This window comes from Kwoniella botswanensis, chromosome 1, assembly GCF_036426115.1.
Source record: "Kwoniella botswanensis chromosome 1, complete sequence".
NCBI classification, from domain to species: domain Eukaryota; kingdom Fungi; phylum Basidiomycota; class Tremellomycetes; order Tremellales; family Cryptococcaceae; genus Kwoniella; species Kwoniella botswanensis.
Window position 1 is genome coordinate 1680555 of NC_088599.1, and position 12602 is coordinate 1693156.

Sequence of the window (12602 nt, forward strand, 5' to 3'; positions counted from 1 at the left end):
ATATGAGAGATAGTACATCATCAACCTGCTGGCGACGTACGAATTCCACTTTCAACCTTGTCCTTCTACAACGAATTAAAATTCACTTTCTTTGGCTGCCCATTCTTCCGTCCGTTATTTTATGACTCGCTTTTCCGATCTGGATTGTGACTTACAACCATCTTTTGCTACTCTCTTGAGTAATCATGTCTACATCACCTGTATCACCGCGTTTTGTGATGACTTGCACGGACGAAGGCGCTGAAGTCACTCTTGTCAGTACGGATCAAATCCATTTCAAAGTACACTCGTATCTGCTGAAAACACACTCGTAAGTAATACCTCGTTGGCTAAGATCCGATGATGCTTATGGAGAAGAAAAACACTTTGATCTCTTTGTCGATAGCTCTGTATTGCGAGATATGCTTATTGATCCAGGTCTGAAGCCTACAGCAATCTCCCTCGAAGTACCTAGTGGCGATCTGAAATTATTCCTTGATTTAATGCATCAGAGCGAGCCGGATATGAGCAACAATTGGCCTCAATGCAAGCGTGTCATCGACCTCTGCTTGTTGTACGATTGCAAGATAGTCCTAGAAAGATTGCGTTTTCGGTTGAAACCCCTAGCTCATCAAGCACCTTGGGAGATCTTCTGTATGGCCTCACAGTGCGAGGACGTCAGCCTGGCGAGAAAAGCACTGAAATCAATGGGAAATGACGAAGAACATAGAACACTTGTTCTCACCAGCCTCTCTCTGAAAGATGCCACTCGGCCCTCGCTTCCTTTTCTTCTAGGATTGATCGTGCAGCTACACCAAAAATGCGAAATCAGAATGCGATACCAAATTGGGCTGGGAACTTTCCAGGGAGTTGATTGGAACACTATAGGTAGAGCGTTTGAACCTATCACCTGAGGGCAAGGTGAGCGAGTGAGTGAGGGACTTGTCTCATGTCAGTAAAAGGGAAGAGAGCTGATTGTTATGGATACAGATCTACCGTATTTCCGTTATTCCATCTCTTTTGGTCCATTCAAAGTCTTAGGGTCTTTCGAGATGTTATGAAATATGGAACTTGCTTCTTGCATATCTGAGATAGAGAAGAGAGATCTCCCCATCACGCCAAATGCGGATAGATATTCCACGAAAAACTCTTAATGTCTTCTAAGGTCTTCCTCGTTGATCAACAGATTTCCAGCATGATCACAGCTCTTATACAGTATGAATCACAGCTCTTATACAGTATGAGGTATGTTTAAGCAAAGAAGTCATATATCGTATCAGTTATACCCTGTCTACTGAGTTAGACTTTTTACGAATCTCGTGTGTGCGTTTGGGTAACTTGCCTATAATTCGTAAGCCTTGCGTTCGTACACGGTTTTAACAGATCAATGACAACCTAACTGGTCCTCATATGATCCCAACACACCTTGTTTGATATATTCACTCAAGTCCATGAAGTATACTCTGAAGATTGCACCTTGCCACATTTGTCATACTGTAGATCGGAATGGCTCAGAATCAAACCATGACAATTGACAATAACACACATACCGATCCCCAGACGCCTACAAAAGCCCTAACTGGCGCCGCGATCTTCGATGATCCCGACGCGGACATAACTCTATTTAGTACCGATGGACATGAGACCAAGGTACATTCGTATCTGCTGCGATCAGAGAGGTAAGTGGAAAGTATCTTTTGCATACCAAGATGCTCATCCAGACATTGATCATGTACTGACGATATTACGTCTATTGTTCTCTGTTCAATGTGATTTTGTACTGTAGTACGGTATTTCGAGGTATCTTGAGCGACAAGAATTTCTTCAACGACCATTCTCCTCTGTTATTTGAAGCTGAAGTATCTGATATCCGATCGTTGATCTATCTCATGGATGCCAAAGACCCCACTCTTGGGAGTTTGGAACAATGTTCCCGCTTGCTCGAGTTGTGCGACCGATATGGACTGTACAAGGTTGTACAAGGTCGAGGAACGTATTCGAAACAGGATAGCAGATTTGGTACCTCAAAAACCATGGGAAGGTTTTGTATTGGCTAGTCAATTGGATGATGTTACTTTGGCGAAAAGTGCCTTGAGATCAATGAACAAACAAACTCATACACAAAGTTTCAATCTATCTTTAACTTTTATCAAAAAAGAGGTAGCCATTCAACCTACTGTACCATATTTGATTGGTCTACTTAGAGCTGCGGGGGAACCTGATCAATTGTCATATGCAGATACGAGAGATTGGTATAAGATCGCAGATCGATTTAACCCTCTCTGATCTTCGAAAGACAAGGTAGGAAGGTTGATTGTATGTATGTATGTGATGTATTCGATATGATAAATCCATAAAGAGTACAGAAAGGTTCTGGGATGTGTTTATTCGTAACGATGTGATCATCTATCGCTTTTCTCCTAGCCCTTGCTCAACATCAAGTATAACGACCTGTTCAAGCTGGACTTTACCTACCCACCAACCTGTCTTACCACACCATAATTCCCTATTAAGGCTGTTGTATCCCTGGCGCTTGGCGTAGAGGATGATAGAAGTTAGGAGATGAAGGTTGAGTAAGATGAGTGATAAGATGGTGGAAAAGAATGTTAGCGGGAGAAGGACTAACAGGTTAGTAAAGAATGAATAATCAGCACTTCTTGGTATCGGATCGAAAAAAAAAGACAAAAGATAACTTACCGAATTCCCCTGACAGGTGATGGGAGAAGGATTCCATAATCACTTCAGCATCTTTCCAGTACCCTATCAGACCGAATCTAGTATCAGCCTTTCCATCGATTTGTTTTTGTATTGACTCAAATACCGTTTGACATGTACTTACCGAGCCAAAAGGCCAGCACGATCACCTGACAACCGCCCTCCACCCAAGTCTTACCGAATACCATCCCCTTCTCAGCCTCTTTAGGGCAAGTCTTGGTGTGTATATCGCAATTTTCAATGAGCGTGAAAGTGATCCATAGCAATGTGAGGAAGATCAGAGCAGAGAGGGTAGACAATGCTTTAGGCAGTAGAGGGATGAGGTGGATTGGGATTGCTACGAGGCAGAGATAGGTTTCGGTATCAATCCTTGTCAAATCCAAGCGGAAATAGATTTGGACAATTTGATTGATGAGATCACTTACGAGCGTTAGCTGAGGTTGTCAGCAGAACATGACCTAGAACGAGAAGATTAGCTACGAGTGTAGCTTTTAAACCTAATCGTAGAGGGTGGAAGTAGCTGGTCCGAGGGAGAATAATCATTCTGGAGTAGGGGGGCATGGTGTATACGTTCGAGATATGAGTGATGATGCTGAGAGGATCGGAGTGGACGGAGAAAGGTGACTCTATCCGTATATGAGAGCTGAGATATGGGACGGTATGGTGCGTGATGGACAAAGGAGTGTACGAAGCTGTCTCTGCGACTTCGAATTAGGTTAGATAGACGTGAGAGATTAGTAAGTTGATCAATATTGAGATGAGAAGAAAGGAGTGTGCCGTACGTCAGAATGAGCGTGTCTATACTTTTATATGCATGATGAGAGATGATTGATCCGTTGAGAGATGGAAGTGAAGAGTGAAAAATGGGGTAGGCTGTGTTTGTGGGTAAATGTATCCTTTCAATATGAAACAATTTATAGGATCAGTGCGTCAGTATGCGTGGGCGGTGCGTGTGTGTGTGTGTAATGATAGAGAATGCGATGTCCGAGCGATCGAAGAGGATGATGAATGAGAAGGAGGTTTCATCTCTTTGTACTGCCGGGGGAAGGCCGCCCAAGGCCATGAGAAAAGGTGGATAAATTGACAACAACGGAGGATGAAGAACACAAAACAAATGACATGCAACAGTTCGTCATGCTTTGTAGCGCTGTTCCTGAGGAAAGAACAATTCCACAATCTGGATAATTGGTTATTCCGAAACGTGAAATGCAATGTACGATCGGGTCTCACCCTGTCTGTATATTGCAATCACGAGGGGACCTTCTCCCTTTACATCAGTCTCACAGTCACAAGATGAACATACACGTATATGCACCTCGCATTGATCGATGAAACGAAGACTCCGATAAATGCCATTGTACTACTCGGGTGGAGGTGGTCTCTGACTTTGATTCCAGAACATGTGCGAACCACATGGAATCATCTATCATGATTTTGCCACTCAACGCCGTAGTGCCTGAAGATGAGGTGCATGTCCGGTCGTAAGCGTTTGAATGCGAGTATGTTGACGAAAGATCATCCAAAGTCCTTATGAACGACACGACAGTGGTCAGATAGACACATATACCGTTTTCAGACGATAAGGTCACCTTTGTAATCCCCACGATCTAAGCAGACTGTCAGTCCATTCCCTTTTGTTACATCCTCCATCCTCTCAAACACCACATGATGTCCAAAGTCCAACTATACGTGTACGATCTCTCTCGAGGTTTGGCCAAGCAGATGTCATTGATGTTGACGGGTAAGCAGATTGATGGGATATGGTAAGCTCAATCCTCTCGATCTATCTCCTCAGACCACATGACGTGCCGTTGCTTACCGCTCTTGCATCCCACTAGGCACACATCAGTGGTAGCATGGGGCAGAGAGATATTCTACGGTCAAGGTATCCTGACTTCCAAACCTGGATCGACCCACCACGGCCCACCCTTACACATTATAGACGTAGGTGAAACTCACATAGACGAAGAAACGTTCAATGAGTATCTACAGAGCTTGGGAGAGATGTATACGCCGAGTAAATACCATTTGATCGAGTTTAACTGTAATCACTTTACGGCGGATGTGGTTGGGTTCTTGACTGGACAGGAGATACCGAAATGGATTAGTGGTGAGTACATTTGACATGGCAGACCTTGTTCTCCATCCGCACATCTTCACGAACGGTCCATACATGTGTATTAGAGATAACCGTCTCGTCTTTCCTCGACTAGGGCTCCCTGCTGAATTCCTCTCAACACCTTTCGGTCAAGCTATGAAACCACAGATCGACGCGATGTTCACACAGACTACACCTGCCGAGCGTCCCATTCCAGGTCCCTCGCCCAACCAACCGGGTGTCAATCCTCAGCCTACCGCATCACCACCTTCCTCTTCCGGCACATCCACTCCTGCATTAGCCTCGGCTCTACTTCAATCAGTCGCTGCTCGTGCTCATTCCCAACAAACAGCCAATGGAACGACGCCGGCAAATCCTACCCCGCCCAACCCTGAGACCTCACCTCTGACTTTAGTCTCCTCCGTCACGCACTTCCACTCGATATTGAAACAGCATCCAGCAGTTATCGTAAATTTCACCAACACGCCTACTTGTCCTCCTTGTCGAACGATCAAGCCGGTATACGAAACGCTCTCGTCGATCCATTCGTCCACTTACGGTATTAGAGGCGCACGATTCGTTGAAGTTGAATTATCAATTGGAGAAGGTAGACAGCTAGCTCAGGAATATGGTGTGCATGCAACCCCGACATTCATCTTTTTCAAAGACGGAAAGAAAAAAGATGAAATGAAAGGTGCTAGTAAGAAAGAGCTTGAGGGTAAGGTAGAAGGGTTCCTGGAAGACTGTTTTCCTACTCATATACATAGAAAGATGTTTTTACCTTCCATCGAATCCCTACCTCACAACCCGATTACCGCTAGTAATACGCCCAACTATACTGCGCTGGTAGGTAAATTGGAAGGATTCGTAAATGGGAAAGGAAGAGAAGATGATTTGAAATTGGTGAAAGATAGGGTTATACCGACGTTGGAGAATAAATCAACTTTGAGTGATGCCGATCTAAGAAATTTAGTGAATGACTGGATAGAGTCTACGGATAGATTGCTAGATACGCTGAAACCTGAGGAGACCTTCCCCGTAATCGATCTATGGAGAGTCGGTTTGACGAATAATAGAATATCGGCTCTGTTAGCTGTGAACTTACGACCTTCCCCTTCTGCTACTCCCACTCTGTCCAACAATCCCATATCGACTATACTGTCGTTGACTGTTGATACCCTCTCCTCTGTGGGTCCCACCAACACACCGAAACCATTCCTACTCACTGTCCTAAGGTTAATCACCAACCTCCTCGCTTTGGACCAATTGGATAATCTCATTTTATCTCCTGAAGGACACGTGGAAATTCAAGAGAAAGTAATCAGCATATTGGTTGAGTCGCTCTTACATCCCGATCAGAGCGTTAGGTCCTCCGCAGCGGGTATAGCTGTTAACGCAGGTGCGTGGAGGCAGAGGAATAAAGGTGATGAATTGGCGGATGTGGATTGGGAGGTGGAGTTGGTCAGTGCGATTGTTGAAGCGATTGGAAGAGAAGATGATGAAGATGTTTGTAAGTTTACAACCCGTTAGAATGGACAAAAGAGAGGGTGCGACGATAGCTGATTTGCGTGTTGGTCTTGGTAGCACATCGATTATTAGCTGCTCTAGCAATGATAATCTATCTGTCACCGAAATATGAGTCAGATACGAAGTCGTTGTTAGAAGTGTTGGGTGCTAAAGATACGATTTATAAGAAGAGTAGAGGATGGAAGAAGAAGGAAGTCAAGAAATTGGGTGAAGAGATTGCTGGGAAAATGTGTTAAAAACAAACTCATACTATATTGTATATAAATCCGATTCAATACCTTCCGACTTCCGTATATCTGTCTTACAAGTAGATAGACTTATTGTATATACATTATATTGGTGATAGACGTTAGATTTTCGTGTAGATATGTATACAGAGTGGGAAGCATACAAGTACGAGCAATGTGCCACATTCAAATTGCTGCATGTTTCGTCATCGCTCACGTGGGTTGCCCAAAACCAAAACAAAGCCAAGGGTCAGTTCAACGAAAGACAGTCGCGCACAAACATGATCGTATCATCATCATGAATAGTATTCATCCATACCAAAGATAGAGAGATATCCATCAACCACAGCAAGTGATAGTCGATCGTATATACAGCCCTTGGCAGATGGAATGAAACCACTGGCATCTCATTGAGAAGAAGATTCAGGTACCATCAAGTCATCATCGATAACACTCTACTCGTAGTACTGGCACGGACCAAACAACTCATTCCCATCCGAGAAGAGAGTGAGTGGCAAGTGAACGACTCCGACCTGTTTCATATCCCTCATCCCTACGTTCTTCACTCCAAGAACAACATCATTGATTCATTCAGCAGGCTTAGCCATCTTGAGATTGGATCACAGAGTCTAGATAGTAGCTTCTATCCTTCAGAGCATGAAAATATAAGGTGAGCAACTACATTACATCTTCATCATCTCCCATTACCTTACATTGACTCTTCCTTGTCTCCTTTGTCGATACACATCACCTTGTACATTGTACATCACTAACAATGCCATTGACCAGCTCAAACTCATTCCCTTCCTTACCATCTTACACCCCCTCTGGTTCATTCCAATCACTCTCAGACCTCCCATCGCCCATCATGTCTCCGACATCCATCATGCCTCCTTCCACTCCCAAATCATTCCCCACATCCACATCCACATCCACATCCACCTCTCACCCAACAACACTCAGCAAATCAACCTCCAATTCTTCGCTTACATCACCAACTAAGACACCCAATTCAAGTTCGAAGAACTACCATCCCTATCTTATCCATTCATCCGCATCGTCCCTTCTGACTCGAACAAACTCTTCGCCTGCTCAACCTCCCTCTTCACCAAGTCATCATCGATCAAGTAGATCGATGTCCTCTCTCAATTACATATTGGATAACCCCAATGCTCCAAAAGATCAGACAGAAGATAGAAGGAAGAGTATGGAAAGTCCTTCGAGTCAAAGGATTAGACCTGGAGTGAAGAGGAGTGGGACATTACCTGAGTTCTTGAACAGGGGTGGGAAAGGTAAAGTCGACAAAAAGGAGAGGGAGATTGATTTACCAGTGAGTGTTCTGTCGTGCACGTGTCATATACACATCTTCTCGCTCAGGCAGGGTACAAGATGCTGATGTCTGATGACATCAGATGAACCCGAAATTGTGGACCCGTAAGTGACTTTACTCGGTTTATACCTTTCTGCCTTACCTGTTGCTGTCGACTATCATCATGTCCGATGAAAATCACTACCTGACCAAGCTGAATTGTTGTCGCTTTTAACAGCATCCGAACTATCACAATACCTTGGGTACACCCTTCGAACGGGGGGACCAGAAGGGACTGGTCATATCCTCCCTGCACCGTTGGTGGAAGATATCAAATCGTGGGTATTGAGACAGAGGGTGTCGGGTAGAGATTTCTTGAAAGGTAGTTCAGATGGATGGGGGTGAGTGGATACCTTTGCATCATGCTTGGTATAAAGTATACAAGCTTATCGGACATCGATCACCTTGTTTGATTTAGCAACACCACTCGTCCACCACCTTTTCTCCCCCTTCTGCAGACCATCGCTCGTCGTCTCCGTCGACATTCCCTTTCTGGCAGGATCGAATCGGTTCCCTCCAACCCTGACGACTCGTTCGGTAAGGGATCGATCCTATTGGAAGAGAGCGAAGATGAGGAGCAAGAAGACGAGATGACAGGAGTGAAGAGGATGGCCAACGCATTCGATGCGAAGAGTTCAAGTTCATCCGTGTCTGATAGTGGTACGAGTGGAGATGAGGAGGACAATGGAATGGGGAAATTGAAACCTCAATTGACGGGTGAGAGTGTCACCGAACGATGGAAAGCTTGGGAAGATAAGTTAGATCGGAACAGGGAAATAGGTAGAAAGGTATCGGACGTTTCTTCGATGGGAAGTATAAGTGAACAAGAGGGATATACATCTTCTACATCTGCCAAATCAGCGGATCATCTACCTGAGGAGGAAGAGGATGACGACGAAGAGCAAGGTGGTGGAACGATCAAAGCGCCCCCTCCTCAGGCTGCAGCTCTCAACTTTACGGAAGGTCTTACACCCCCACCACCGTATACCTCGTCTTTCCCTGATCCCGATCCCATCGATAACAGAGCCATGCCAACACTAGTGGAATGTCTTACACCGGAACGAACGAGGGAGAGCGAAGAAGGTAGATTCTCCGTGACGCCCACACCCGAACGACCATCTGGTCAAGGCAATGCAGGATTAGGTATCATGACGCCTTCTCCCTCTCCTGATTCTACGCCTTGTCGATCTACCCGACGTGATGTGGGATCATCGTTCTCGTCGTCGTCACCATCGAAACATATGAAGAATATATCGAATCATCCTAATATCAATCCTTATGCGGCATTACGTAGAAGATCATCATCAGGTCCTAAATATCCTTCAGTCAGAGATTTGAATATGCAATCGGTCAAGGGTGATGTCCCTGACGAAGAAGGGGATGTGGATGGAGAAGAAGAAGAAGAAGGGTATTTGAGACCCGCACAGAAAAGTCCTGCTGCAGCTAATTTCGCGGGATTGGAACTGGAGGGATCGAGATGGACTACTGCTAGGAGAGTTACGCTCAGACCGTCCAAAGTGCAGAGTATATTTGATGAGACGACTTCGACCTCGACTTCCAGTAGTATGAACATGGATAGACACAGTCATGATCAAGGAGAAGGTGATAAGAGGAAGATGACAGATCAGATGGAGGTGTTGATGAATAGGATTAAAGAGCTGGAGGACAAATTGGAGAATGTCACAAGTACGACCGATGATAAGTCTACAAGGAAGAGGAAGAACAGGGATGTGGTTAACAACGATAATCATACTAGGAGCATCTTGGATTTGCTTGGTCTAGGCTCAAGTGCAGGAAGAGAAGATGAGGATGATAAATTGCCCAGAACGGTCAGGGAATTACCAGTGTATCTTTTCTTGGTAGGATTTGGAGTTGGGGCTGTGATGGTCAGAGTTCTATTCGGGAGATCTAGATGATCACCTTGAGGCAAGAAGATCGTCGGTCAGGTTAGCTGTCTATCTTTAATTTCAGGATATATAATGTGTATGCTTTTATCATCGGATATATGCTTTTTTTCAAATCTTCTTTTGTCGCTGTTTCAACACTTGGATATTCTTTTATTCTGTACTGTATTAAACTATATTTTTAGTATACGATTGGGACTATCTGATATAATGACAATTATGATAATGACAATGACTATAGGTTAGAACCCTTGATTTGCTAGCACTGTCATGATTGTTTCTCCTCGATCACATGAACTCTTCATACTAGCGTTCAAGTTAGGAGATAGCCGTTGCATGTAAGACAAGATAGGTATAGTATAATACATGAAGAGACACAAAGTATGCGGAAGGTATATATATGTGTATGTCATGTACATCCCTATTGCACCTCTTCCCCGTCATCCATGTCCATCTCCTCGAAATGCTCTAGTAACTCGTTAATATCAATCTCTGGGAAATCTTCTTCCTCTTCATCATCCGCATCTGTACCTTCACCATCGTCTCCACCCATATCCTCATCCACTTGCATCCCTGATCCACTATTGGCATTACCGTTACCAGTCCTTCTCTTACCTCCTTTCATACCTGATCCAGATTTCTTCGTCTCTCCCATACCAACATCACCATCTTCATCATCGTGATCTCCTTGCTGTTGTTGATCGGCCTTATAAAGATTGATAGCAGCCCTCATCTCTTTATCTTCCTCCAAATCTCTCAAGAAAAGTTCATAATCCCTTTCTACATTCCTTTGATCTACACCACCCTTCCTTCCTAAAGCACCTCTACCAACCGTATTAGAATTCTCATTAACGTCTTCAGCCTCTTTAGCGATCGAACGTAATTTCCAATTCCTGGGTTTACTCTTCTTCCTCCTGTTTGGATAAGTTTTCTTAACTAGTATAACATCGGGTAATCGATCTTGATCGAATGATTCGAAAGCGTCATTATTGAAATTCGCATTGGTCAAGTGATATCCTAAGACTGTATCTCCAGGTTGTAAGATACCACCTAGGTGAGTACGTGTATGATATATCCCATCGTCACCCATACCATCCTCGTCCATGTTATTTCCTGAAGAAGATGATGATCGGGTAACTTGAGCGTCAGCCAAGACGTACTTTCCCCGAACGGGTCCGGAAGGTTCTACGTCGAGGACGATGAATTCGACGAGGTCTGTGACGGTTGCGAGGGAGTCGAATGGCTGTCTCCAGTATACAGGAGCTGTAACGTCGGTTTGTTGTAGTGTCATTGGATCTAAGAGATGGATGGTGTTACCGACTCGGGAACAGATTGTTAAGGGTCTGTGAACGGAAGAAAACAATGAAGTGAATTTAGCTTATATACTTCATATTCAACAAAATGTATTTCACGAATGAGAAAAGACACTCACGAAATGTTACCCCATGCTTTGGCTTGGTTCTTGGGCAAGCAGACTAAGTCGTCCTTACAGACCGGAACGATTTCCACGGAATAGGTGAATTTATAGTTGGAAGTGTTGGAGTGAGTATCAGATGAAATAAGCTGTTCGGATGCTTTGGTTCTGTAAACAACAAGTACGATCAGCTACAGGTTCTTTGAATGGATGCAAATCCGTTAGCTTACCTAACGGGTACCACACCTGCCAAGAATTCCACCATCTTTATAGCGTTGTTCCTCTCTGAATAGAAGAAATCGAGACCATCTCTCTTTTCATTGATATTGATCGTATCTCTACGAAAACCCAATGAGAATATCAGCATATCATTATGCGGGGTTTCCAATATAGTAGAAACAGACTCACTTGTGGGCATTATGTTTCAAAATCAACTGTTCCAACCACAAGAACGTCCTCTTATGCGTGACCTTCTGTCTGACTTGTACACTAGCTTTCCAGGTGTTCTTCGCAGCCAATCTGGTACATTGGGGACATTGCCCTGTATGAACAACCAACAGTAACTCGAATGTCTGCTGCAAGACCGTATTGGCAAGTACTTCTTTCTGGATCGTTACTTTAATTTTGATTCGACGGGAGTGAGGTTCGGTCCAGATGAATGATGCGTCGATCAGGCGGACTTTCATCAATGGACGTGCAATTTTCTTTAGACAGATAGCTAAGGATATTAATGTATTGTTAGCTAGACTCGTTTAATGTCGATGTGATAGATAGACAGATAGACAGATAGATGACTGGACTTACCGAGTAATTCTCGTGATTCAGGCTGAGCAGATACCCATGTTTGAGGCGGTGAAAGGAACCTTTCACATCCTCTACAGAAGTTCAAGGTCGCTTCTTTGGGTATACCTTCTGTTATGTCGACGGTGTTTCTTAGACAACCGACACCTGCGGTGTTGGAAAAGTTATATCAGTGACTGATCACCCATCTTGATCCGCTGAACATCATAACCATTCTGAATTCTTTCATCTCCACTGTCGTTGAATATATGATTCATCGCTTCCACTTGCACGATGCAGTCCAGTGGCAACCAGCTCAGGAAAGTTCACTCACAAAGACCAGCTCCATTAGCACTACTAATGACCGTCCCACAGTCCGCACACAATATATAGCTCTCTTGTCCTGCCGCATCGGGCTCGTACTCCATAGCTACCATCTTGACTGATCTGATCTTCTCTAAAAGGTTTGTTGATACTGTTTGAGAATGTCAGAATAGCTTACAAAGATGATTCACTCTTCCAAATCCAAAAAATCTAAGCATGGCTCTGAAATCTTAAAAATCACCACGTGCAAATGGGAATGGGTGGC

General features: G+C 44.2%; 6 protein-coding genes across 6 annotated transcripts; 4 read left to right on the forward strand and 2 right to left on the reverse strand.

The window, feature by feature from the left end:
* Positions 1 to 185: 185 nt before the first annotated feature.
* Positions 186 to 893, forward strand: L199_000651 (uncharacterized protein; the record flags this gene model as incomplete). The annotated part of the gene is made up of 2 exons (XM_064886415.1): positions 186 to 310; positions 386 to 893. 2 exons carry the CDS (start codon positions 186 to 188, stop codon positions 891 to 893), a joined length of 633 nt encoding a protein of 210 aa, XP_064742487.1.
* Positions 894 to 1503: 610 nt separating this feature from the next.
* Positions 1504 to 2265, forward strand: L199_000652 (uncharacterized protein; the record flags this gene model as incomplete). Its single annotated transcript, XM_064886416.1, has 3 exons — positions 1504 to 1658; positions 1766 to 1838; positions 1882 to 2265. The coding sequence occupies 3 exons, from the start codon at positions 1504 to 1506 to the stop codon at positions 2263 to 2265; spliced, it is 612 nt and encodes a 203-aa protein (XP_064742488.1).
* Positions 2266 to 2385: 120 nt separating this feature from the next.
* L199_000653 (uncharacterized protein) lies at positions 2386 to 3255 on the reverse strand (the record flags this gene model as incomplete). The annotated part of the gene is made up of 4 exons (XM_064886417.1): positions 2386 to 2600; positions 2677 to 2739; positions 2819 to 3031; positions 3120 to 3255. 4 exons carry the CDS (start codon positions 3253 to 3255, stop codon positions 2386 to 2388), a joined length of 627 nt encoding a protein of 208 aa, XP_064742489.1.
* A 1107-nt stretch (positions 3256 to 4362) lies between these two features.
* Positions 4363 to 6555, forward strand: L199_000654 (uncharacterized protein; the record flags this gene model as incomplete). Its single annotated transcript, XM_064886418.1, has 4 exons — positions 4363 to 4457; positions 4533 to 4804; positions 4908 to 6302; positions 6377 to 6555. The coding sequence occupies 4 exons, from the start codon at positions 4363 to 4365 to the stop codon at positions 6553 to 6555; spliced, it is 1941 nt and encodes a 646-aa protein (XP_064742490.1).
* A 766-nt stretch (positions 6556 to 7321) lies between these two features.
* On the forward strand, positions 7322 to 9831 carry L199_000655 (uncharacterized protein; the record flags this gene model as incomplete). The annotated part of the gene is made up of 4 exons (XM_064886419.1): positions 7322 to 7876; positions 7959 to 7980; positions 8094 to 8256; positions 8334 to 9831. 4 exons carry the CDS (start codon positions 7322 to 7324, stop codon positions 9829 to 9831), a joined length of 2238 nt encoding a protein of 745 aa, XP_064742491.1.
* A 409-nt stretch (positions 9832 to 10240) lies between these two features.
* Positions 10241 to 12450, reverse strand: L199_000656 (uncharacterized protein; the record flags this gene model as incomplete). The annotated part of the gene is made up of 6 exons (XM_064886420.1): positions 10241 to 11162; positions 11252 to 11401; positions 11464 to 11571; positions 11642 to 11951; positions 12038 to 12181; positions 12348 to 12450. The coding sequence occupies 6 exons, from the start codon at positions 12448 to 12450 to the stop codon at positions 10241 to 10243; spliced, it is 1737 nt and encodes a 578-aa protein (XP_064742492.1).
* Between the last annotated feature and the right edge of the window lie 152 nt (positions 12451 to 12602).